At 42.2% G+C, this 27,391-nt stretch overlaps 1 protein-coding gene across 1 annotated transcript in view; it reads left to right on the forward strand.

Annotated features, from left to right (window-relative positions):
* The window catches only part of fdxr (ferredoxin reductase), a 51,191-nt gene extending 24,294 nt beyond the window's left edge, over positions 1-26,897 (forward strand). Inside the window, exons 9-13 of the mRNA XM_076266957.1 lie at positions 3,791-3,875; positions 15,079-15,257; positions 21,924-22,095; positions 22,414-22,587; positions 24,673-26,897. Of these exons, the coding sequence (XP_076123072.1) occupies positions 3,791-3,875; positions 15,079-15,257; positions 21,924-22,095; positions 22,414-22,587; positions 24,673-24,803 (741 nt within the window). The 3' untranslated portion in view covers positions 24,804-26,897. The remainder of the gene's footprint in view (positions 1-3,790; positions 3,876-15,078; positions 15,258-21,923; positions 22,096-22,413; positions 22,588-24,672) is intronic.
* The last annotated feature ends 494 nt before the right edge of the window (positions 26,898-27,391 follow it).

Below are 27,391 nucleotides of genomic sequence, written 5' to 3' on the forward strand. Positions count from 1 at the left end.
CTATTTCACCACCACTACCTCAACTAAGAGTAAGTCAAAAACCTTGGTGTCATAATTGACTCTACCCTCTCCTTTGACTCTCACATTAAGTACATCACTAAAACAGCCTTCTTCTACCTCAAAAACATACACTATTCCACTGCAAGAGTTTTCACCCATACCAGGCCCTGGCAACATATCACTCCCATCCTCCATCAACTACACTGGCTCCCTGTACATTACCGTATTCAATTCAAAATATTCTTCTTGATTTCAAAGCCCAACATAATCTTGCACCTTCCTATCTTTCAAGCCTCAACCAAAGAACACTAAGAGTAATTAGGTTGTGACAGTGCAGAACAGACATCAGGCTAATAGTGGGTATGTTGTGACAGTGCAGGAGTCAGGTTCATGTTTGTTAAAGGAAAACTCCGCTATTTAGCACTTTGAGTCCCTTTTCTGGTTTGTTTCGGATGAACTACACTGTAGATGAAACACTCGGTGAGTTGCACAGTTTTGAAAACGAATGTAAGGGTTGTTTTAAGGACATGTTTGTGCAAGTCTGTAGCAGCCACTCTGAAGTAGTCAAAGGCGATTCAAAACGAGTCAGAAAAGTCGAGACGGGACCAATCATCAAAATGTCGATGTCCACCACTCTAGTTCATCCAAAACAAACCAGAAAAGGGACTCAAAGTGCTAAATAGCGGAGTTTCCCTTTAAGCTTGGCATCTGGCATGTTTCCCTTTAAGCTTGGCATCTTGGCATCTGGCATGTTTTTGTCAGGGTCATGACCAGGGACGGATCATGGCTTGTGCCAAGTGTGCACGTGCACAGGGGCCCTCAGCCAATAGGGGCCCTCGAATTTAAAAAAAAAAAATTGCCATGAATTTAGGATAGATTATGCCCGGTGCTTCTGTCTAATAATAATTAATTTGCGGCACAACTGAATGGTGTTATGGAACCGCGGACCGAAAGAAAAATAAACTAAATGTTTTCCTGATCAATAAATACTTCTTAATTCATAAAATATAGAGGCATAACATTAGGTGGAAGTGGTAGGCTATGAGTGCTCATTCAATGTGTATGCGTGTTTGCGAAAGTGAAACTGACCCACTCGTGGGTAGGTGAATGAAGTGGATTCCTGCAATGTTCATGAAAACAGCATAGCGATTGGATAGCCTAATAAATGGCGACTTGTTGTAGGCCTAACAGTAGCTTATATCGTAGCAAATAGTCTATGGCGATGCTGATGACAGATAGGCCTACACTTACTTCACTCGTCTCGTGCACGAGTCAGCGCATAATGTGGGCTGTTGCGCAAAGAAATTAATTAGGGAGATGATCTGCATCTCCATTTACCAAACGCTATAGTTTTGCTAACATCTCCACTGTTAACGTGAAATATGTCTCCATGCAAGGTACTGTAGTGTCAAGCAGCAGTGAAGTGAAAACCTTATCATGCAGGTAGCTAATGTTCACGTCACCTGAGTCAGACAGAAAACGGGCCCTGCTTGCTCTGTTAAAGTTTGTATGCCCCTTCCAAACTGCGTTAAAAGGGTATATTTAACAGCCAGAATTTCGAAATTTTCCCGGGGGAGACACCCCCGAACCCCCCGTAATATGATCAGCACCACCTCTCACAAAATACTATCAACGTCCCTGCTACCGGTCCGTCAGAAATATGACAACTATTGTCCGGTCTGTTTAGTGAAAAATGTTGCTGTAGACTGTTTGGCCAGCAAAGGGAGATTACAGCCTAATAATAAAAACAGCAGCTGGAATTCATTTCTGTGTGGGCCTGAGTTATAATATATGACATAATGTACTACATTTTCATTGTGTGAAATTGTGCACCAGCCTGCACAGCGACAGCAAAGAGAAGCGCTGCTGCACGCGCATGCGAAAACGCGCCCGCGCACGTCGCGCTCAGGGGGGGGGGGGCCTTTTTTGATATTGTGCACAGGGGCCCATATTTGTTTAATCCGTCCCTGGTCATGACTGACACGTTGCTGAACAGGTGCAGCAAATTGATAGCAACACACACTCACACACACACACACATATACATTCACGCACACACACACACACAATCAACTGAAACATCTATCAACATCTGTCAAAAGCATTTCATCAGCGTGACCGTGACACATTTGCTCGGCTTTGTTGGCTCTGCTGGCGCTCTGGCATCCACTGATTAGGCCTAGGGAGTGGGTGGGTGTTTCACACATGGCTCTAAACCTGTTTTTAGAGATGATTTAATTGTTGTTTTGTTAACTCTCCTTCTGATATGACGCGTTCATGATGGTGTCATGTCGCTCTTATGTACATACCTTCAAGTGAAGTGTAACCCACATCTTTCTTGTAAATGAAGGTTTCAAATGCAGTTGTTAACTCAATTCCATAGTGTTGCAGGTGATGTTGTAAATTGCTTTAATTGAAGAATTGCCCGATGGACCAAATGCCCATCAGCTATTAGGTACTCAATGTCATAGGGTCAAAGGTCATGGTCACATGGTGTCATACATATAATGCTCTTCCTCAATATCTCATCTGTATCGTATGACTTTTTCAGTCCTGTAGCACCTGGCTCACCTGACCACTTAAGCTGCTGAAGTTAGTTACTTTTTTATTTTATGTTTATTTTAGACATGCTCTAAGGGGAGGAAGAAACTAAACAAGTTACATCTAATGTTCTAAATCTGTCTCCAGAGTGGCATTAAAATGCCACAGGTTGGACTCAGTTGTCCTTGGAGAAGAGTCGTAAAGTTGAAACCGACATGACCATTTCAGATCCTTCAGTTTTTCATTTTTTCTAACTTCAGGATGGTAAAGGTTGGATCTAACGTGTCAAAGTGGTCTACAACTTGTCATACTAGTGCAATAAAAACACAGGGGGCAGCCGTGGCCTACTGGTTAGCGCTTCGGACTTGTAACCGGAGGGTTGCCTGTTCGAACCCCGACCAGTAGGCCACGGCTGAAGTGCCCTTGAGCAAGGCACCTAACCCCTCACTGCTCCCCGAGCGCCGCTGTTGTTGCAGGCAGCTCACTGTGCCGGGATTAGTGTGTGCTTCACCTCACTGTGTGTTCACTGTGTGCTGAGTGTGTTTCACTAATTCACGGATTGGGATAAATGCAGAGACCAAATTTCTCTCACGGGATCAAAAGAGTATATATACTTACATACTTAACTATGCTGACCTCCCTATTACACCTCATTACACCCTAAGTACTGTATCAGAGATGCACTGAAAAGTATCACGTAACTGAAATTGTCAGCTTGTCAATAACTTGTCAATGCATGCCCAGGTTGCTTGATATTGCACTGTATAACAGTGTTGATCAGGAAGGATCATGACCCTTTTAGTTGTTTTTGACCTAACTGGGTACAGTGTAAGCGCTAAATGGTGTTATATTACCAGTAATGCCCAGGGGCATAAATACACACACACACACACACACAAATTGTATGTTTACTTACACACATACACACACACCCACACAGAAATGCAAGTCTTATGTTCACACACTCCCACACACACACAAACAAGCCAGTTCTCCTTTTAAAGTGTGTGTGTGTGTGTGTGTGTGTGTGTGTGTGTGTGTGTGTGTGTGTGTGTGTGTGTGTGTGTGTGTGTGTGAGAGAGAGAGAGAGATATGCAAGTCTTATGTTTACACACACCCACACACACTCCCCCACAAACATAAACAAGCTAGTGAAGAGGTATTAAATTCAGACAGGATGACTCATTATATGGGGGTTTTGAGAGTAAACATAAACAAGCTAGTGAAGAGGTGTGATTTATTTTTCCAGGAACTGCGTGAGATGGTGAATCTCCCCGGGATACAACCTGACCTGTTAATTGATGACTTTCAGGGCATAAATGAGGCCTTAAAAGGTATGTGTGTGTATGTGTGTCTGTGTGTGTCTGTGTGTGTGTGTGTGTGTGTGTGTGTGTGTGTGTGTGTGTGTGTGTGTGTGTGAGAGAGAGAGAGAGAGAGAGAGAGTGGTTGTATTATCAGTGAGCTTGCAGACTTACTGACAGGAAATTGGTTCTCATTTCCCTGATGTCGTAACACTGGCACACTACTTTACAGGCTGTCATCATAGGGAAACAGATGATAAAGAGGTTTGTGTGTGCGTGTTTATGTACATGCGTGGATGTTAGATGTCAGATAACTAAATTCTTGTAAATGGTGTGATTGCTTGGTTGGCCGTCCTGTGACGTTGGCTCCTGTGAGAACAGCATCTTTCTTCTATCGCCCTCTCTGTCCACACATTCCAGTTGCACCAACACACACTTACACATTTTAAAAAGTATTAAATCGAGGGCTTTGATCTTAATGCTGTACACTCCTCAGACTGAGTCGCTGAGTTGCACACTTCACACACTCCAAGTCTGAGAGACCTCTTTCGGAACCTGGAAACCATTCGTCGTTTCCATTGTTTGCCATATTTCCTGAAAGTGTTGTGAGCCTAATTTGTAATGTCCCTCTTATGAGCCATTTCATGCCGAGCTCACACTGCAGCACAATAGCCTGGATTTCAGCCCGATTTGCCACTTTCCTGATCTGAAACTGATCAACGGCCCAGTTAATCCTGTTTAACATTAAAAAAAAAAAAAAAAACAATGATGGGGTGTTTTCAGATTTAGTTTGTGGCAGAATTGTTGTCTAAAAGCAATATAGCACTTGTGATCGTGGGATTGGTAATGGATATTCCCATGGCTGTTGTTGCCTACGGCCGAACAACACTTGTGGGAATATCCAGATCGGGCCCAAAAAATCAAGCCCGACCCTACCCGAGCCGGTGCACATTGTGCCCGAGCCCGACCCGGCCCGACACATTAACTGTAATTATGAGCCCGAGCCCGATTTAAACCCGACATTTTTTAAATACGTGGGCCATTATAACTGACGTTCTCAACTACAATTCCGAGCTGTTTGAGCTACAGAAATCCGTTTAGAATTATATTAATGAATAATGCAACGGAGGATGAAGAATGTAGGCTAAACTATGTTTGTTTATTCAGAATGGAATGGATTGCAAATGAATCCGAATGAAGAAACGTCACCTACAACGTAAAATTATGTCCCTGCAGCAAAACTCAACGCATTTCTCTGTGAGGGCTTGCCTCGCTCTCAGGTGTATGCTTGGAGAAGAGACAAAAGAGGACATGGAAGGCTGGCTATCATTATTATAGCCTGCTTCATGTTCATCAAAGTCTTTTTGCTGTCATAGGTGAACATCATGCGCACTTAATGCACGCAACAAAGCATACCTGACAAATGCATACCTCCGACTTTTCTCCAAACTTGCTCTAAGTTATTTCTCCTGTTTTAATTTTTTTTCTTTACATCTTCAAGCTTCACGTTGCACTTAAGCTACACAATACAGCACAGCAGGCCCGGTGTGATGCGTGAGCTCCACAATACAGCACAGCAGGCCCGGTGTGATGCGTGCGAGTGGAGAAGCTGCGCATGACACGTGTTGCGCAGATGACATCACAAATGACATTTTGTAACTCTGAGCCTAACTTGTATAACGTTGTATACACTTGTTACTTAGGCCTAATTTGATAAATATAGGCTATAATATTTCTGAGTCTGACTATGGCATAGCTTTAGCTCCCCACCCAAGTAGGCTAATGATTTAAAAAAAAAAAAAAATGCTTGATCAAGGACCCGGCCCGGCCCGGCCCGAGGATAGTGGCTGGAAATATCGGCCCGACCCGGCCCACGGGTCGGGTCGGGTCAAATTCGGGCTCGGGCAGAGAATCTAAACTCTATTACATATATCGCGACTCTAGAGGGAGCTGTACAGTCGCCAAAGATACCATAACCTACATAGTGTACCTTTAAGAGTAGTGCACGCACACACTAGTACATGAGCTTGTTCGGGAAATGCATGTAAAACTTTAATGTATGTTTGTAAGATCACTTGTACTGTAGAGAACACTCATAGCCACTAAGATTCATGGTTATCAGGAAACAAGGCATCAGATCTGAAGACCTGGGCTGATATCCCTGTGGTCATGGTGGGGACTTTGCGGTCCCATGCACAAACATTCACACACACACACACACAAACATCAGCACACACTCGTATCACACATGCTCAACACCATTGTCCTTTCGTCATTTTGCTATTCAAACAGGAAACTTATTATTTGCTAAGCTGTATGCCTTTTTATTTTGTCTCTCAGTAAAGGAGTGCCCTCAGCTCTCTGTATTTCAGGTTGTGCAAGAGAAAGTCCAAAAAACACGGTACTTCTCTTTGCCAATATCTTTAATCTCCACTTAAATTTTCCATTACCTGTGGGCAGGAGAGACATTTTACTGGAGAGAAGCCAAGCCCCGCCCCCCGACACCACCACCACCACCACACACACACGCACACATACTCTCTCTCAAACAATTCCACAAAGCTGGTCCTCCCAGTAGTTTTGAAGTTTCGTTTTGAGTTTTTCCCATTCATGGTGCCAAGAAGCCAGCTCCTCCTCGAATTCACCTGCACAGCCATAAATAGATGTACAAATCTTGATTTGGGGCTTTTTGCTTTTTTTCCAATAGGACAGTGAAGGCAGACAAGAAGTGAGTGGGAGAGAGAGAGATGGGGTGGGATCTGGACATGACCGCAGGAGAGAGAGATGGGGTGGGATCGGGACATGACCGCAGGTCGGATTTGAGCTTGCTGCACCACAGCGGCCCCTGTATGAACAAATCTTTATAGCTCTGATCAAGTAGAGAAGCTAATGCCACATAGCGCCACCTGTTGGCCTTAAAAGAGCTGCACTGCATCTCTCTCTCTCACTCTCACTCTACCATCTTTCAACATGCTTTGAAGACAAAACAAACTGCCTGAAAGCTGATGGCAAAATGGCAAAATTCTAAAAGTGGCAGACGCTGTATAGTTAGTCGCCTGACCTATTATATATCTACGTAGGCTGTGTAATGTCTTGAGACATTGCACCTGGGAAAGAAACACGTGCCTTAGAAAGACCGGCCCACCAGAAAAAAACTTCCCTGAATTCCCCAAAAGGCCAGTCTGCGAGCGTGACCCTTCCCTCCCTCGGCCTCAGATCCCAGCTTTCCTTTAGGACAGTGTTTCGTAACTGGTGGGTTCTGGGTGTGTCGTAGAGCTTGTGTTTTTTTTGTTTTTTTAAAGCTCTGTATTAGATCTTAGATCTGATAAGGTAGCATTTTAAATATGCGCTTTAAAAAAAAAAAAAAAAAAAAAGCGCCTATTTAAAATGCTACCATATTAGATCTAATATTGGACCCTTATTTTGATAAAGCCAGGCCAGTTAAGAACCACTACTTTAGGAGACATTTAATCAGAGTTGCAGTGAGAATCAGTGGCTCAATGAACGGCCTTTAGGGTCTTGTGGGGTGAGGTGTTTAGAGATAGAATCCTGTAGGGTGAGGTGTTTGAAGGTTGAATCCTGTAGGGTGAGGTGTTTGAAGGTTGAATCCTGTAGTGTGAGGTGTTTGAAGGTTGAATCCTGTAGGGTGAGGTGTTTGAAGATAGAATCCTGTAGGGTGAGGTGTTTGAAGGTTGAATCCTGTAGGGCATACATGGGCAACATACGGCCCGCGGGCCACATCCGGCCCGTGGGCTTTCCCTGACCGGCCCGCGTAAGGTCCGTGAAAGAACAATAGTCAAGAGCCTAGCATAGAGATAATGCATGCAAATCAATATCGTTGTTTTTATTTTGAAAGCGACTGCTATTTGTACGCCCATACATTTGTGCGTGGATGCGGCGACGTAAACACCCTCACTGATGTGCTGGTGAACAGAATTTATGCTTCTGCGTCGACACAATGCAGTTGCCTTTACGTCGGCGTAAACCTTTCAAAGTTTTGTGTCTCTTATGTCTGCGTCGCTCACCACCGCAAAGGTTGTTAGAACGAACTCCTACTGCTGCTCGTTGGCGATACGAAGTGTTCATTTCAAAACGTTACTGGCAGATAGACAGTTTACAATCGGATAACCCCGTAATTGTAACCAAAATATGTCTGAGTTTATTTGCAAAGCTTATGTTAGCGAACTAGTATGATGCTACTACCCACAGGTTGCTTGAAGCAGCCGGCTCAACACACAGAGCGAGTTCACCAATCACAGTAATGTGCATAAAGTTAAAGCAAAAACATAGCCTACATTTTTAAAATAGTTTTCTTTGTGCATGTTGATTAACTAATGACAGCCTACTCTTGTCTGCTCCACATTTTCATAGTCTAATTCTGCATAGAGTTAATTTAATGATGGTAATGATTTAATGATGAAATATTGCTGAGTGTTGATGAAATGGTGGCACGGCCTATCGGTTGTACTGACTCCTTCACATTTTCATGACCTAGCCTAATTATATAGATATTGTAGTACTTTTTTATATCAGTCTTTGAAAACTGAAAAAAATGTCAATGTCAAAAAATCATTTTGAGGAATGAGGATGGACATAGATTAAATAGGCCTATTGCTGTTTTTCCTTTGTCTCCCTCACATTTTCATCTGTTCTTACGACTAGTAAACAAAACCATATGATTTACTTAATGTTATACAAGAACAGAATAGAATTGAACAGAATTGAGTTCAGACTTGAGTTCGGTATTTTGAGTCCGGCCCTCCTCAACAGTCCCAGTTTGTCATGTGGCCCCTTGGGGAAATTAGTTGCCCACCCCTGCTGTAGGGTGAGGTGTTTGAAGGTTGAATCCTGTAGTGTGAGGTGTTTGAAGGTTGAATCCTGTAGGGTGAGGTGTTTGAAGATAGAATCCTGTAGGGTGAGGTGTTTGAAGGTAGAATCCTGTAGGGTGAGGTGTTTGAAGGTTGAATCCTGTAGGGTGAGGTGTTTGAAGATAGAATCCTGTAGTGTGAGGTGTTTGAAGGTTGAATCTGGTTCTGAGAGTGCCCGATCCTGAATCGGAAGTAGGCTTTAGTTTTGGACTTCCCGAAAGCATCATAACTTGAGAACTACTTGAAAACACTCCTAGTCTTTCTCGTGTGTGTGTGTGTGTGTGTGTGTGTGTGTGTGTGTGTGTGTGTGTGTGTGTGTGTGTGTGTGTGTGTGTGTGTGTGTGTGTGTGTGTGTGTGTGTGTGTGTGTGTGTGTGTGTGTGTGTGTGTGTGTGTGTGTGTGTGTGTGTGTGTGTGTGTGTGTGTGTGTGTGTGTGTGTGTGTGTGTGTGTGTTCATAGTGAATTGAGCAGACAACAGGTGGTGTTAGTGCGGGTCAGTAGCCCAGGACAGTGGGAAGGGGGTGAGGGAGGGCAGGACCACTGAAGGACTGCTGTATTTGTTTGGCTAGAGAGTTCAGATATCAACAGCCCTTGTTCTAAATCACTCCTTAAGTTAGATTTAAGTTAGATATGCAGATGTAAAAGTTTGTACTACCTTTTAGTCAGTTAAGGTCCTATGAAGTTCAGAATGCAGCTGTGACATCACCTGATAGCAACAAACGCATTCATTCAGGGATATTTCAGCACCGTTTACATGGACAGCACCTCTTCAGTTCTATTTATAGGTACACTATGCAAGATTTTCACGTTAATATAACCTTTACGAAGACAATTTGATGGTAAACGAACTTGTAATAAGTGAATCGTTCACCTAGCACAGCTATACAGCATACACTTAGCGAGTCGCTACCGAGAAAACCAGCCATGCAACTTGAAGAACGGTGATCCGACAAATCTTGCAAGAATTGTGAAACATTACCTTATCAATAGCTATAGCTCTTTGGAGATAGTTTTTGCCTGTTGTTAATCCTTCACCTCCATAACAAAGGCATTTTCATTGTGTACAGGGGGTATAAGTCATGAGACGTTTGCTATTTACAACAGAAGAGTTAAATATTCATATATCGCGACTCTAGAGGGAGCTGTACAGTCGCCAAAGATACCGTAACCTACATGGTGTACCTTTAAGAGTAGTGCACGCACACACTAGTACATGAGCTTGTTCGGGAAATGCATGTAAAACTTTAATGTGTGTTTGTAAGATCACTTGTACTGTAGAGAACACTCATAGCCACTAAGATTCATGGTTATCAGGAAACGAGGCATCAGATCTGAAGACCTAGGCTGATAGCCCTGTGGTCATGGTGGGGACTTAACGGTCTCACAAACATTCACACGCACCCATCAGCACCCACTCATATCACACATTCTTAACATTGTCCAAGACATCCCACCCCACAAAACACAAAGCCTGCCACATCTACAGGAATGTATGCCTTTTTATTTTGTCTCTCACTGAAGGAGTGCCCTCAGCTCTCTGTATTTCTGGTTGTGCAAGAGAAAGTCCAAAAAACACGGTACTTCTCTTTGGCAATAACCTTAATATCCAATTAAAATCTCCATTACCTGTGGGGCAGAAGAGACATTTTACGGGAGAGAAGCCAAGTCTCACACTACCAGTCTCATAAGCACAATCACACACACACACACACACACACACACACACACACACACACACACACACACACGCACGCACGCACATGCACATTTTCAAACAATTCGACAAAGCTGGCCCTCCCAATAGCTCTTAAGTTTCGTTTTGAGTTTTTTTCCATTCATGGTGCCAAGAAGCTTAAACCGGCCAGCTCCACCTCGTATTCAGCGGCACTGCCGTAAACAGATGTACAAATATTTATTGGGTCGGATTCCAGCCTGGGTCACCGTGGGCACTTGGACCCATACATGGTGCATGGTGTGGGCGCTGTAGCCTGCTGCGCCCCCTGTATGAACAAATCTTTATAGCTCTGATCAGGTATAGAAGCTAATGCCACATAGCGCCACCTGTTGGCCTTAAAAGAGCTGCACTGCCCCCCCCCCCCTCTCTCTCTCACTCTCACTCTACCATCTTTCAACATGCTTTGAAGACAAAACAAACTGCCTGAAGGCTGATGGCAAAATTCCAAAAGTGGCAGACGCTGTATAGTTAGTCGCCTGACCTACGTAGGCTGTGTAATGTCTGTTTATGAGACATTGCACCTGGGAAAGAAACACGTGCCTTAGAAAGACCGGCCCACCAGAAAAACGTCCCTGAATTCCCCAAAAGGCCAGTCTGCGAGCGTGACCCTTCCCTCCCTCGGCCTCAGATCCCAGCTTTCCTTTAGGAAAGTGTTTCTTAACTGGTGGGTTCTGGGTGTGTCGTAGACTAGAGCTTGTGTTTTTTGTTTAGTTTTTTTAAAGTGCCTATTTGAAATGCTACCTTATCAGATCTAATTTTGGACCCTTAAAGCCAGGCCAGTTAAGAACCACTGCTTTAGGAGACATTTGATCAGAGTTGCAGTGAGAATCAGTGGCTCAATGAACGGCCTGGTCTTTTAGGGTTCAGAGCACTTGTTAGAAACAATGCTCACATCATGGTTGGTTTGTTTCAGCTGGTGTTTATACATCATGGTTTATGTCAGTGGTCCCCAAACTTTTTCTTCCGAGGGCCAGCTCACTATGCCTGGCTCTAAGAGAGGGCCAGAGACTCGGAGTATATCAACCATAAATAGCTTAGTGCTGTGAACAACAGCAGTCTATCTTAGTTGAATATTCCATTACATTTAATCATAGGCTACTGCAATTTAATACCATTGCTAGCTGTGTTTATGTTGCCACCATGCTATATCAGTGTAAAATGTAGCTCAAATGAAATAATACTAATAAAAAGACACTGTTTCTTTGCATACATAGCTCAAGTTGTAAACAAGCAATATCCTACAAATAATTTAAAGTTATCAAACTAGACAGTTTTATGAAGTGCTGGCAAACACATCTGAAATGACCACCATGCTAACTTTCACTCACCTGATGAGAACTTTGAACGTGTGAATAAAAAATTGAAATAATTATCCCAGAAAGTCCCAGAAATATGACTTGAATAGAAGTTAGTTAGTTATTAACAAATAATTGATAAACGTTTAGAATACTTTGAGCACTGATGCAGTCAGCATAGGCCTCTTACATTGTTTGCAGGTAGGCCTACATTTCATTCCATTTTCGATGGCAAACGCGAAACAGCGCCAAAACAACCACCAGTTGACAAAAGGAGTATTACATGTGTACTGTTAAGCCTCGCCATAGAGAATGAATGGGGAAATTACGGAGGTTATAGTTTGACGATGTCGTACTCCCGTGCGGGCCAGATGCTATATACCACGGACATGTTTTGGGGGGCCACCCAAAATGAGTTGGCGGGCCGTAGTTTGGGGACCACTGGTTTATGTAGTTAACCTGTATCAAATGGTGTAGACTAGAGGTATTATGGTTGGCATGGCTGGGCTGTATCAGGCAGTGAATGTCTGTACGACAGTACCATACACTGAACAAAAATATAAATGCAGCACATCAGTTTTTCTAGCCTGGAAAATCCAGACCCTGATAATCTAGAAAGATTAAGGGTCTGGCAAAGAGCAATGTAATGGCCCAACTCGAGGGGCGGCAACAAGCATGCATTTAAAAATATCACTGCACACGATTAGATAACACTAGATCATGTTTACTCTGAATGATTTCGGACTTCGACGCAATCGGATAACACAACGACCAATGTGTACTGTCCTCCAACGTTGCAGCGCTGTCTTCATCAGTTTAGCTGGTTCCTGGAATATTGGGGTAAAAGTAACGTGCATCATTGCTCTTTGCCAGAGTGTCTCGCAAAGACAATTCCATTGTGCTCTCGTGAGAACTCTGGATTTCCAGGGTACAGTTTTTCATGAGTTTAAGTACAAAAGTTTATTTTACTCAAATTGTGTTCAGACATTTGGTCAAATCCGTATTAGTGAGCATTTGACCCTTATGTTCAGTTCACAAGCAACTGCTCTGGTGGACATTTCCTGCTGTCAGCATGCAAATCGCACAATTCCCCAAACTTGTGACATTGTGTAGTAAATTATTGTCAACTGTCCAAGGGACATCTGCACAATAATCATGCTTTTCAATCTGCATCTTTTGATATGTCTCACCTGTCAGATAGATGGATTATTTTAGCAAAAATAAAGTGCCCACTAACATCGATTTGAACAATTTGTTTTGAAAAAGGACTAGGCCTAAGCCTTTTTCTAGTGTAGAACTGTGCAATCTTATATATTTTTTTCCTATTCATGGAAAATGAGAGTGAAAGCAAGTGTTTACAGTATACTTTTGTTCAGCTTAGTTCTGTCTGTGTTTGCAGTTGCATATCAGATATGATCTATTATGACTTAGATCAGTGATGCTGAACGTGTGGGCTGGGACCCACAGTGGAGATGCCAGAATTTCTTGAGGGTTGCTAGCTTGTGTGGAAAAAAACACATTTTACATTAAACCATCACTTTTCATCAGTTTTATTAATTTCCATTACTATTTCTAATACATACAATCAGTGTTGTGGGTCACACTAGGCAGCCTGTACATTGTGGGCCTTTTGTAAATGTAGATAAAATAATAATAATATAAACAGCACTATGAAGAAAAAATAATACTAATTATGAAACAAAATTATGACATGAAATAAAATAATAATAATAATAATAATAATGAACTACAAAAATAAAAATACATTTTAAAAATATATAATAATAATAAAAATAAATTCATAAATTCACTTTATAACTCAACCAAAAGACAACAGATTAATTAAAGTTGGTAGAAAATAATAGAGTTTTTAATTTCTTTTTAAAACTAGCAACTGTTGGAGCAGGTCTGATCTCCATAGGGAGTCGGTTCCAGCAGTGGGTGGACACCATAATGGCTAAATGCCATTTCACCCTGTCTAGTTTTGACCCTGGGCACTACCAGCAGATCAGCATCAGTAGATCTAACATACCTAGTAGGTTTTATATTATGAAAACATGTCTGCAATATATGTTGGGCCCTTTTGTGGGCTAATAAATGTATGTCACTGTAGGCATCCAAGACTCCAATCTAAAACTAATCTAAACTATCCCTGTTTAGGAGTATGGTCACAAATATGTGATTAGCATGATTGCGATAAAGGTCCTTGGTTACCTATCTGACCAAGGCCATCCGTCTTGGATTACTCAGTTTGGCTGAGCGGCCAGATCTAAGAAGACTGTTGGTTGTTCCAAACTTTTCCATTTGAGAATGATGGAGGCTACCGTGCTCTTGGGCACTTATAATGCTGCACAAATGTTCTTGCATCCTTCGCCAGATCTGTGTCTTCACACAACCCTGTCTCGCAGGTCTACGGGCCATTCTCTGCACCTCGTGGCTTGGTTTTCACTCTGACATACACCATCAACTGTGAGACCATATATAAAGGGATGTGTGCCTCTCCTAATAAATTCCAGTGAATTAATTTAGGCACAGGTGGACTCCAATCAAGTTGTAGAAGCATTTCAAGGACCATTGATAGAAGTAGGATGCACCAGAGCTCAATTGCAAGCGTCATAACAAAGGGTCTGAATACTTAATGGAATATTTCAGTCTTTTATTTTCTATAAATTTACGAAACACTCCAAACACCTGCTTTTTTGTGGAGTGTTGGAAAATTGTGTGTAGATTGAAAAAAAAAATTGAATCCACTTTAAGATGAGTCTGAAAAATAACAAAATGTGAAAAAAAAAACTTGAAAGGGTCTGAAAACTTTCCAGGTGCACTGTATTTGGGTGGAAAATGAATACCACAGTATGTCTGAGGCGCATGAGTTTTTTTTTTTTTTCCAGTTTACCCGGTTTGCTTTGAATGAAACTGTAACGTGACTATTGAAAACATTGTTAAGCTCTCTCCTCCTACAATATAAACATGACCTGCTTTAATACCCATCTCCATTAATTATGTTTTTGTGTGTGTGTGAATAGAAAACAACACCCTGTTTGTAAGTTGCAATCCAATAATGAATGGAGTTAATGTGTGTGTCTGTTACCTCTAAAGGCAGTTATGAAGCAATTTGGAAAATAGTCTGTTGCTAAATATGTTGCCACCCACTGAATCAGGTGTATTTGTTTGTGCTAATGTTGTGTGTGTGCGCGCATGTGTGTTTGTGTGCATGTGTGTGTGTGTGCGGGTGTGTTTGTGTGCATGTGTGTGTGTGCGCGTGTGTGTTTGTGTGCATGAGTGTGTGTGCGCGTGTGTGTTTGTGTGCATGTGTGTGTGTGCTTGTGTGTATGCAGACCTGCCACGGCCCAGAAAGAGACTGACGGAGCTGATGCTGAAGGCGCTGAAGGAGCAGGCTGCTAAAGAGGCACACAGGAAGTGGGGTTTCCGTTTCCTGCGCAGCCCTCAAGAGGTGCTGGCCAGCAGAGACGGTTCACGAGCCGCCGCCATCCGATTGGCTCTCAACAGGCTGGAGGTCAGTGGGCACCACTGCTGTGGTCGGTCACTCAGTCAGTCATGCATTCACTCACTCACTCACTCACTCACTCACTCACTCACTCATGCACTTACTCACTCAGTCACTCACTCACCCAGCAGTAATGGCAATAATGCCAGTGGTTTATCTGTGTCTGTTTTCAGTTTGAAGTTTGAAACACTGTGCTCTCAGACGCCTTAATGCTAGATCTGTGTGGTGTCTTAGACTCTAGAGGATCATGCCATTGGCTTAAAATTGTGTGTGTGTGTGAGGGGGGAGGTTCCCGGCTTAAATAGGTTTTACCCATAAGGTGACGCATAAAAGGGTTTTTAAGGGATTTCTTTTTAATGTGCCAGGGCTCTCAAGTGTCACGCATTGAGCGTGACAGTCACTCATTTCGGTCTTTTGTCACGCACTCCCGCCACACATTGTATTTCTCACACAGAAAAACTATTTATAATATATGCCGCAGCGCCCAAAATTTCTATGGCTGCGCCGCTCTCACTATGGAACCGACAGGAATCAAGCGCGTCTCCCCTGGAGTTCTTAGACGAGTCTGCCACTTATCAGCAAATCAAGAAAAGAAATGGGCTACACAATAGCCAATCAGAAAATAGCACTATTGTATCTGGGTAAGATTTAACACAACAACCAATGAAAAAAAAACATACCCTGGAATTGTTCACGTGATTCTGCTACCGAAAGTTTCGTTCACCCTCAGAGGAAACCACTGGAGCTTCGAGCATCACTTTGAGCACAGAGTAAGTCATCTTTTAATGTTACAACAAATTCACAACTTGTTTGACACGAACAATGACAACTTGACTGCTGTTAGAGAATGTTTCCCAGATAATTAGCATCAGTTGTTCATGAGTGTCAACAGCCTGTTCACCGACAACACCTGCTCAGAACAAGTAGTCTAGGCCTAGTCATATTTTCGTTACGATGACTGACATATTGTCACATTATCAGGCTTAAAGTGTTCAGGCACCGTGCCTGAATTCAGGCGTGAGCTGGTATGCTTAAGATTTGAAAATAGGCAATGAGACAACAGTATATTATGACGTCCTAATAAATGTCTGATAACTTCAGGCACAGACAATTTCTATTGCTTTAAGCCCTGCATTATAAACATCTCTCTCTTACCAAATAGGCTTAATCATTTTATTAGCACTAAATAAATAAAAGTAAATACATACTAAATCAATTTAAGTGTATTGCATAGTCGATGTTATAGGTCACTTTTAAAATATTGTCATATTTTATAATAATAATAATATTTTATCATAATTATATCCTGGCCATGGATGCAGTAATCATTGCATCTGTTTTTCAAAAATGTCAGGTAAAAAGCAATTAAGCATTCTCTCATTTGCCCTGAGAGGAAAGCCCCCTAAAAAGGCCAGGTTAGTGGATGCTTGCACAGAGAAGGTGGTGAAAAGGGTAGGCCCATTATTGAATTGTCAGTGTCATGTGTCAAATCATTTCTTCTGCAAGTCTGAGCAATTATAAATTATACGTATGTCCCATTTTTATTTTTTTTGCCCAATATTGCACATCATATACTTAGGATGGCATTGCTTCTACATACTTTGGCCTATAATCAAATGCCTAACCTCTTTGGAAAGCTCAGACACTGCAATTTTTTTGAAAACAATATGAATAACTGTGTGATGTACTGATAGAGTTACAGAGGCTAGAATATTGTTTTCTCTTTCTGCCGGATAACAAACATCTCTGAACTGACCACATTTCAGACATCTTGATATGACTTAGAAACAGAACTTAAACCTAGAAGCTGTGTGCATAAGTAGATCAATATAGAATGAACAAATGAGTTTAGACCATTTTTTGCCAAGGTATGTGTTTTGTAAAATGCCCTATGGAAACTCCCCATAGCACTTTTGGTTATCCAAAATGCATACTGACAATGAAATGCTTACTGCATATGAACCCCTTAGAAGCATAATCTTGGCCTCAAATGCAAGGTAACACTGATTAAATTGAGACATAGTAAGATTAATCTGACAACGTAAAGCACTACACATATTTACATAAAAAAACATTGTCATGTATTGATTCCCAAGAGTCCAAGCTTTCAAATGATATATATTATGGCTATGCTACATAACAATCTGATGTATAAAAATGATTTAGGCTACAATATTGGGGGGGGGGGGGGGGGTTGACTGGGTCGATGGGGAATGTCACTCTTGCCTGTCCTTAAAACTTGAGAGAGCCCTGATGTGCTGCCAGCCTTTTTATGTGCTGTCTTGTACTCCCTGACAGAAGAGATATTGCATCTCAATGGGACCTTCCCGGAGTAATCCTTCCTGGATTAAAGGGTAAAGAAAAACCTAATTACCGGTAGGCTCACCATGTTTTCAGGAAATGTGGCTCTGTTCCACACTCAACTCCAGTATGGAGTCTGGCCCGCCATGACGTCCCCTCATTTAGGGCTGCATGAGTTAAGGGAAATATCATGTTGCGATTTCTAAGAATACAGCACACCCATTTTGTGTCTCTGTTGTCTTTTCAGTGGCACTTCCCGTGTGGTCCGGAGCTTAGTGTGTGGCTCCCACATGCTTTGATATAATCTGTAGCATATGGGTAGCCTTATGACCAGCCAAAGGCAAAAACACAAAGGCAAAGTGCAGAAACTATGCAAACAATGAAACTGAGAAAAATGCCATTAAAGTTATTTCAATCTCAAGTCAAATATTTTGTAGGTAGATTTCTGGTACATGTAATTTTCATGTAGGATTTTTTTACATTTTGGAGGAGCCTTTTACACAAGTCAAGTCAAGTTTATTTCTATAGCACATTTCAAACAGGGGTCATTCAATGAGCTTTTATGAATGCAGTCTTTCATACATTGTGGTATTATCATTCCACTGAATAGCTTGACACAAGACAAAACAGACATCACAAAGCCCATTTTGAGTCTTAATTTAATCTTGACCAAATGTGAAGTTGGCTCCGGTTGGTCTTTGCATGCCACATGTCTGATCCGCATTCTGCGAGGATATGATTTAGCCTCGTGTATAGCCTGGTGTTTGTTCTGACCCATAAGTCAGAACAAACAGATACAAACACACAAAACAGACACAGGATAAGAATAGACCCATCTTGTGTTTCTATTACTTAAAGGGGATTTCGCAGAAAGCAGCTACAATTAAAGTGGATTTCGCAGAAAGTCGCATTTGTTTGTGTTTATGTTTACATTCCAATTTATTAGCAGATGCTTTTGTTCAAAAAAACCTATTATATTTTACCCAAGGACCAAACGAAACACGCCAGAGAGGTTACTCACCCTATCTTCCGTATTCCATGCAGGGTTTCGTTTTTGTTTGGGGGGCAGGCTGCACCCACTTTCTTTCCAGTTTACGGAGCAAGGGCTGCCTACAGAGACTGGGTTTTTTTACAGTGTATTTTTGGGGCTTTTTGCCTTTATTTGGATAGAACAGTGAAATGTGACAGGAAGTAAGTGGGAAAGATAGATGGGTCAGGATCAGGAAATGACTGCAGGTTGGATTCAAACCTGGGTCTCTGTCGCAGGTGGAAAGCATGGAAAGCTTTCGTTGTATGTATTGTATGCAATGCTGATGTTTCTGCACTATGTTCATTATTGAGGTTCATTGATTTAGAGATATTGTAATGGCTCCCTCTGATGAGGAACACGGGGTATAGGGTCATAGGTCAAGAGGTTAACAGGTATTTTAGGCACGCCTATCTAAGGCACGGGTCAAATCGGCACTATCATACTGAAGAAGAACTTTTAGCTTTGGGTATTAAGGATTTTGTGTATAGTGACTTTTTGGTCAGAGTCACTGAGGTAAAAGTGCAGACTGTCTGTCGCGGGAGCTGAAAATGGCAAATTGCGCTTTTCTGTGTCATGAATATGCATTAATGGGAGGGTCAAGGGGAAAATGGGAGTTTAGCGTAAAGAGATGGGAGGGGAAGCGTAAAGAGCGCCTAGTTATGTATTCTGCGGTATGTACAAAAATTGCTTGTGAAAGCGCACATCTATTCTGCGCCTAAATACTTTACTTTACTAAATACTTGTGAAAGCAGGTGTTAATCCAAATTGCAGTTAAATGCGTCAATAACAGAACCTTTCAAAGACAACAGACTCGCTATTTAGAGCAACAGTTTTGTGTCTTTGTACTACATGAAAAGCAACCTTAACTTTCGTTGGCCTTTCAAGTGTCACTTTCACGTCATTCACCTAAACGTTCCTACTTGCTAGATTTGACTAATCTTCCATAGCCTACGTGCACAAGTAGTTTGAGTAGAACTACTGATCTTCATTATCTCCCTGCATCTTATCATGTATGGTATTATTTCATGATCGCTAAACATTTAATTTGTTTTGATGTTGTTATCACTTAACTTAATTCAACTGCTCTTGTACTGTATGTAGACTATGCCGTTCAGTTGTGGACGTTCGTAAATTGCGGTAGGGGGCGGAGAAAGGTGCAGATTACCCGATGAAGTGAAAGTTTAATAAAAATCACGTATGACAGCGTTCGCTATCTGCGGTTTGTCCATGGCGCTGATAACGCTACGTTCACAAATGTACGTACATCTGGCCCTCTGTATTTTCTGCCTGATGGTAGCAGCTCAAAACATCAGTGTAGGGGATGGGAGGGATCCTGGAGAATGGGATTTGGTATCCTTTCCACTGCCTGAATGTACAGATCTGACAGCTGTTTTTGTGGGATCCTGATGATCTTGCCCGCCTGCTTGATTATCCTAGCCAGCTTTCCCTTGCATCTCTTTGTTAGGAAGCAGTACCAAGATGTGATGTTGAAGGAGGTGACAGATCTGTCAGTGTCTGATATCTTGATAAAATGTCCTGTCTGACATCAAATACTTTGAGCTTCCTCAGGAGGCACATGCGTTGTGCTTTTTTAGAAACTCTGTCTACATGCTGAGTGAAGGACAGGCGGATGGGTCTTGTTCCGCCCTGAAGGGACTTATTGGGACCTTTGAGATCTCTCACGGAATGTTTTCAACCCTGTCCGTCAAAACGACAGACAATGAGAACTTGAGTGTTGTGGAACCTCAAAAAAGAGTCAAAAGTGCAACCTCTGAAAATGAGTGTTGTGTGAAACAGCAGCTGATTAATGTTAATAAAATGGTGTTTAATAGTCTAAAAGTGTTCACATCTTACATGGTGGACCAGAATGAGTCAATTAAGTGATGCAAGTTACTGATTATTATGCTGCTTATTATGTAGAATGGGGAAAAAACAAGAACTTGAATTTGGGACACTGGTGGTTAAGTTCGGGACAGTGCCAAGTAGAATTCGAGACAGCTGCGGGACAATGAGAAACAAAGTTAATTCCGAGCCCTGCTCCGCTAGTGGGAACAGCCCAGGAAGCACGCTATGCCAAAGTGTGCGTGGGTGCTTAAAGAGGCCCAGCAAAACACCTGGAACATATCAGACAGTGTGGAATTGATTACTGAGAGATTTCTGTTCGTCACCCTGAATAGAAGCTAAAAGAACATATCCCAGTATGTAAGCTAAACAAATCCTCTCAGCCTTTCTACAGAATCATTATTCCAGACCTGGATGGTTTTGGTCTGAATTTTGTGTTTGTGTTTGTGATTTTGTCATTAACAAAGAAAAATATAGGATGACTGGTCTAACGCAGTTCCAGTGAATTATGCTGCATCCTGCAACACTTACTGGTGGTTAGGGATGTAACGATTACCGGTATAATGGTCAACCGCGATAAAATGTTGACGATAACAATTACCGTTTTCATTTCAAACATCATGATTATCACGGTTGATTACCGCGGTGTGGAAACCGTGTGTTTAATCCTTCCCAGCTTCATCCGAGCCTGCTTTTGCAATACAGTAGGCCTGGTACAATGGAACAAAACTGGTACCCTACTGATTATGTTGTCTAATTGATGGTTTTAACTACGATTCGGATTAGGCTACACCTGATTTTAAAAGGTGCCACTCTGCGTCTTTTTATGTTCACGTCCACATTAAATCCATTCCCCTCACATTATCAGGAGAATACAGTAGCCTAAAGTTTTATTTTGAACGCTTAGTTTGGTCTCACTCATTGCATCCAAATAACAGAAATAGCAAACTCCAAGTTAAGCTATAAGCACATAGCCAATTAAACATAAAGAAAAAAGTGAACGGAACACTTTGAAACTATTTCAGCTTGTGTAGGCCTATCAGTGCTTTCTGAACATATTGAACACTTTTAGAAATACCGTGATAATACCGAAAACCGTGATAGTTTTGGACACTATAACCGTGAGGTTAAATGTTAAATTTTCATACCGTTACATCCCTACTGGTGGTGGATAGTGAGGTTCCCCTTTCACTAGGAAGCGCTTGGAGTGTCATGAAAACATGACCGTGTGGATTTGATTATTTTAACTCAGAGATGGAGATTTCTGTTTGAAGAGCTCCTGTTGTTGTAGTATAAAAGAGGGACATGCCATGCCCTGGCTTTTTTGGTGTGTGCAGGGATTGGGAGAGGGGTGTGCTCTGATGTTTTGGGGCTTTGGTATGTGCAGGGATTGGAGGTGTTTTCTGACGTCCTGTGTACTAATGTTTTGGTGTCTGCAGGGAGGATGGGGCGTGTGCCGTGCTGTGTGCTATTTTATTTTTGTTGTGTTTGGGTGTGTGCAGGGGTCTGGCGAGGGGGCGCGTGCTGTGCCCACCGGGGAGGTGGAGGAGGTGCAGTGTGGCGTCATCATCAGTAGCATCGGCTACAAGAGCCTAGCCATCGACCCCGCCGTGCCCTATGACCCCCGCAAAGCCATCATCCCCAACAACATGGGCCGCGTCCAGGAGACCACAGGTACGTCGGAAAATGTGTCTACATCCCCACCCCAGTTACGGAACTTGGATTTTAAAGATTGCAGTTTCACATTAGAGGTGGACGACATTCTAACTTGATTTAAAGGTGTAGTCGGAGATGCTGGGAAATGCAACCAGCATAGATTTGACTTTTAAAATGATAAATGATAAACAACCGAAGAAATCCCATCGCTGCCTTCTGGCTACCCTCTCCAGCCACTCCTACTGTCTCCCATTCCAATGGCCTCGCATGATCCCATTGGGTTCTGTTCTGATTGGTTCCGTGGGGTTCTGTCGGGTTCTGTTTCTCTTGCTGCAGGTCTGTACTGCAGTGGCTGGGTGAAGAGAGGTCCCACCGGTGTCATAGCAACCACCATGAATGACAGCTTTGACACAGGGCGCGTGCTGCTTCAGGATCTGGACTCGGGAGCCATCAACCTCTCTGAGGCAAAGCCTGGAGCGCAGGGTATAGCGCCCCTACTGGAGAAGAGAGGTATGTCCGCTAGCGCCACACCCATTCTCACCCACCCATTCTTGAGTGTCCCTCTATAGTTAGGGAAAGTTAGGCATTTTTTTTGCCAATTTGCAAAAACATTTTTTTACTAGGTGTCTAGTAACACCTCCCAATTTATTCAAGGCCCAATCCTCGGGGAAATGCCTGGAGAGCAAATCAAGTTTGGGGTGCCCAGAGGGTCTGGGTGAAAATAATGAAAATCTTTCCTGTATCTTTCAGGAACTAGGATGAGTTTTAGGGGTTAATAAATGGCTTGAGTACATCTTTAATTTGTTGCATTAAACTCAACAACAAACCTGTCAACAAAGACATTAAATGCCGTTTGTTTATGAGTGAGTCTGTCATTTTACACTGACGCAATCAGTGGCAGCCATTGGTTTTCCAAAGTGACTCAATGGTAGAAATGCTAGAACCCTGCCCCATGTCAGATAAATTATTGTGTTTTCTGACTAGGTGGAAATCTGTTTGATTTGACGAACTATAAAAACTATAAAAAGTATTTTCACTGTGATACTGTACAGGACCTTCCAGGTGGGTGCTACACATTGGTGGTGGTTAGTGGGGTTCCCCCTTCACTGTGAAGCTCCTTGAATGATGTGAAAAGCGCTATATAAATGCAAAGTGTCGTGTTGTGTTATAGTCTGAATAGGAATAGTTTAGATTAATGAGAGAAGTCTGCTTCACCGAACAAACAGCATTCAAGTCAAACCATCTATGTGATGAGGTCACTGAAGCCATTTGTTCTTGGGCTTTGGGCATGGCTGGGGAGAGTTTGGAGTAAGGGGCTTTCCATAGAGGGATTGCCACAAAAGGGGAGCAATCTGGTTTGCATGGAGGAGGTACGAAACATGTATAATTAGAGTTGTAGGTCATTCTGAAAGTGAACTTCCTAAATGACCTGTACAGGAAGGCAGGAAGGGAAGAGAGAAGATTGTTGCTGATATGGCCAGGCGATTGGCATCAAAAGAGCATCCTTCATGAGAGACTTCTTAGAGGATTCACTGAAATCTAGACCTCCTCCAGTAATTGATGAGGGGGTTGTAACTGTAATTTTATGTCAATCTCATATCTGGTTTGCTTCCTTTAAGAAAACATTCATTTTCATGTAATTCTTTGTTTGTGTTCGTGTTTTTGTTTGTTTGTTTGTGTGTGTTTGTGTTTATGTTTTGGTGGTTTATATTTTTGGTGTGTGTGTGTGTGTGTGTGTGAGTGTGTTTATGTTGTGGTGTGTGTTTATGTTTTGGTGTGGGTGTGCTCATGCTTTGTGTGTGTGTGTGTGTGTGTGTGTGTGTGTGTGTGTGAGTGTGTTTATGTTCTGGTGTGTGTTCATGTTTTGGTGTGGGTGTGCTCATGCTTTGTGTGTGTGTGTGTGTGTTTATGTTCTGGTGTGTGTTCATGTTTTGGTGTGGGTGTGCTCATGCTTTGTGTGTGTGTGTGTGTGTGTGTGTGTTTATGTTCTGGTGTGTGTTCATGTTTTGGTGTGGGCATGCTCATGCTTTGTGTGTGTGTGTGTGTGTGTGTGTGTGTGTGTGTGTGTGTTTATGTTCTGGTGTGTGTTCATGTTTTGGTGTGGGCGTGCTCATGCTTTGTGTGTGTGTGTGTGTGTGTGTGTGTGTGAGTGTGTTTATGTTCTGGTGTGTGTTCATGTTTTGGTGTGGGCGTGCTCATGCTTTGTGTGTGTGTGTGTGTGTGTGTTTATGTTCTGGTGTGTGTTCATGTTTTGGTGTGGGCGTGCTCATGCTTTGTGTGTGTGTGTGTGTGTGTGTGTGTGTGTGTGTGTGTTTATGTTCTGGTGTGTGTTCATGTTTTGGTGTGGGCGTGCTCATGCTTTGTGTGTGTGTGTGTGTGTGTGTGTGTGTGTGTGTGTGTGTGTGTGTGTGTGTGTGTGTGTGTGTGTGTGTGTGTGTGTTTATGTTCTGGTGTGTGTTCATGTTTTGGTGTGGGCGTGCTCATGCTTTGTGTGTGTGTGTGTGTGTGTGTGTTTATGTTCTGGTGTGTGTTCATGTTTTGGTGTGGGCGTGCTCATGCTTTGTGTGTGTGTGTGTGTGTGTGTGTGTGCTGCAGGGGTGCGTCCTGTGTCGTTTGGTGACTGGGAGAAGATAAACAGTGAGGAGGTGAGGAGAGGCGAGGTGCAGGGGAAACCCCGAGAGAAGATGCTGGACGTGCAGGAGATGCTCTCTATCGCCTGGTCCTGAGGGGGGCCCAGACACTGCTGACAAACATCTCAAAAACATTACACAAACATGACACAAACGTCTCAAAATACCGCGCACAAACTCCTCAAAAACATACACAAACGTCTCTAAACACCACACACAAACGTCTCACAAACATCACACAAATGTTTCAAAACACTGTATGCAAACGTCTCAAAACACCACTCACTATTGTCTCAAAACACTGCACAAAAAGCTGCTCAAAACACCTCACACAAACATCTCAAACCTTACACAAACGTCTCAAAAACATCACACAAGCATCTGACAAACGTTTCAGAAAGGTTTCACAAAGATCTCGCAAATGTCTCTGTGATGGTACAGTAGTGAGCAGTCTTGCGGACAGGAAGTAGGTTTACATATTATTCAGATAGCACCTCACTCTAGCACAGATCCGACCTGGGTCTGATGAAACCTTGTATCCTCACTATGTCTCAATAGTTGGAATGAAATCAATCAAATTGCCTTCAAAATACTGCCTATGGATTTGCATTCTAATTGACTGGGGATAAACTTGATGCCATTCCGTTAATAAGATGAGCTATGATTAGTTAGTGCCTAATTTCTGGTGTTCCAGATTGGTTCAAATTGAAAGTCAGACGAGGCCAATCCTGCAGATAATACACAAAGCACAGATTTCCGCTTCAATTAGACAACTGTGCATAGTGAAACCAAATCACTGTGTGTGTGTGTGTGTGTGTTTCTGTGTGCGTACGTGTCTGTGTTTCACAAATCCTGCTCTGAGAACCCCACTTTGTGGACCAGAGGCCTGTGTGTGTGTGTGTGTGTGTGTATATGAGAGTGAGTGACACAGATCCTGCTCTGCCCTTTGATTTGTGGACCAGAAGCCTGGTAAGGCTAGAGCCGAAGCTGCTCCTTGTGTCTCTGTTATAGCTGTACATGGTACATGATGTGTGTTATGCAATATTATTGTTGGAGCAGTTATATTGTGTTATACAATTGTAAATGCAACTAAATGGCAACCGTTTTGATGGTACTCCTGTAAAACCAGAAAAGCAGTTAAGCAAACCTTGCAGAAACTGACTGAATATGGCAAAACGTACGATGGCGCATGCACTGTTGAATTATACACATGCTTGTTATATTTTTAAATGTTTATTATTTTGCTGAAGCTGCGATTATTATTCTGAAATGTAATATCTCCACTTGGGTGAATTTTTTTGTAAATTTAGATTTGAGTAAATATTATAATATTAATAATAATTATTATATTAAATATCTTGCCCATTTTTATTATACATATTTGTCACACTGGGTTTTGCTTATTGCATGTTGCTATCAGGATCACAAGAGCGCTTAGACTGAACTGGCACAACAGCAGACAGGCACACAGACAACACAGACAACACAACACTGCTTTAAAAAACATAAGTGTACTGTCTAATTCTGTATTAGTTCACAAGCTTTAACCTTATGCTCTGTTCATCATTCCGCTTTTGCTGTAAGACAAACAACTTTCAGCTGTAGTGCCTGAAACAGGAAACGTGTCCATGCTTGTGTCTGTTTGGCAGGACAACTATGAGATACGTAATTGTTGATCATAAGATATCCAAACCAACAGCATGTGTGTGTGTAGCAGACTTTGACAGACTTTGATGTGAGACCACGATTCCCTCCTTATCATTATATCAGGATGCCACAACCATAGACATAATATACATGTATATTATGTCCACAACGAGCACATGAAGCCGGATCCTGACATAACAGTATGTGTGTCTGTGGCCTCTGCAGCTTTGTCTGTGCTGTGCTACCCATTTGTACAATCAATTCCTGCCAGTCAAAATTATCTTGTTTTACTGAAAACAATACCAACTACATTTTAGATTTTTTTTTTTTTTTTACTATAATATGAATAACTTGTGGTTAGATAAGCAGTTTTTGCAGTATACAGGCATAAGCTACATTTTAACTAACTTTAGTTAATATGTAAAAGTTATGATGTCTGGGGGGGCATTCAAGAATGCAGAAGTGATGCTTTAGGTCATGTGTTCCCTGTCACACTCTGATTGTGTAACCAGAACCTATAAAAGGAAGCTTACATGTAACACATATCAGAGTCGTACGAACCATTTGTTTTGTGTCATTCCCTCTCTTTGCAAAGATAATACAATTGTATTGTTTTGGGGATCACTGGCTCCTGTCTTTTTTGCGTCAAAACAGTATTCAAATATCCAACAGTAGCACACCTCCAAAATGATGAGAAAACGACTCATGGACAATAAAAGTTTTTGACTGACCATCACAAAGCCCTGTTCTTAATCCAAAAGAGGATATTTTGGCTGTGCTTAAATGGCAGACAGCCAACATTCATTCACCAGTGTGAGTTCTGCCACTGCCATTCCTGCAGTGTTGTGTGAATTGTGAAGGTTTAAACCAGTGGTTCTTAATTGGTATGACTTTGGACCCACAATTTTCCATGTTCATCAAGTCATGACCCATATATTTTTTTTGCGTTGAAGACAACAGATATGATGAGCTACATGTTAAGACATGGAAAGACATGCAAAGTACGGGCAGTGGTGATGTAGTGGCTAAGGAGATGG

This window comes from Alosa pseudoharengus, unplaced genomic scaffold (assembly GCF_046254945.1).
Source record: "Alosa pseudoharengus isolate Yale_2024_CS ecotype anadromous, Long Island Sound unplaced genomic scaffold, YU_APseudo_1.1 YU_APseudo_1.1_scf_4, whole genome shotgun sequence".
Lineage (NCBI taxonomy): Eukaryota > Metazoa > Chordata > Actinopteri > Clupeiformes > Clupeidae > Alosa > Alosa pseudoharengus.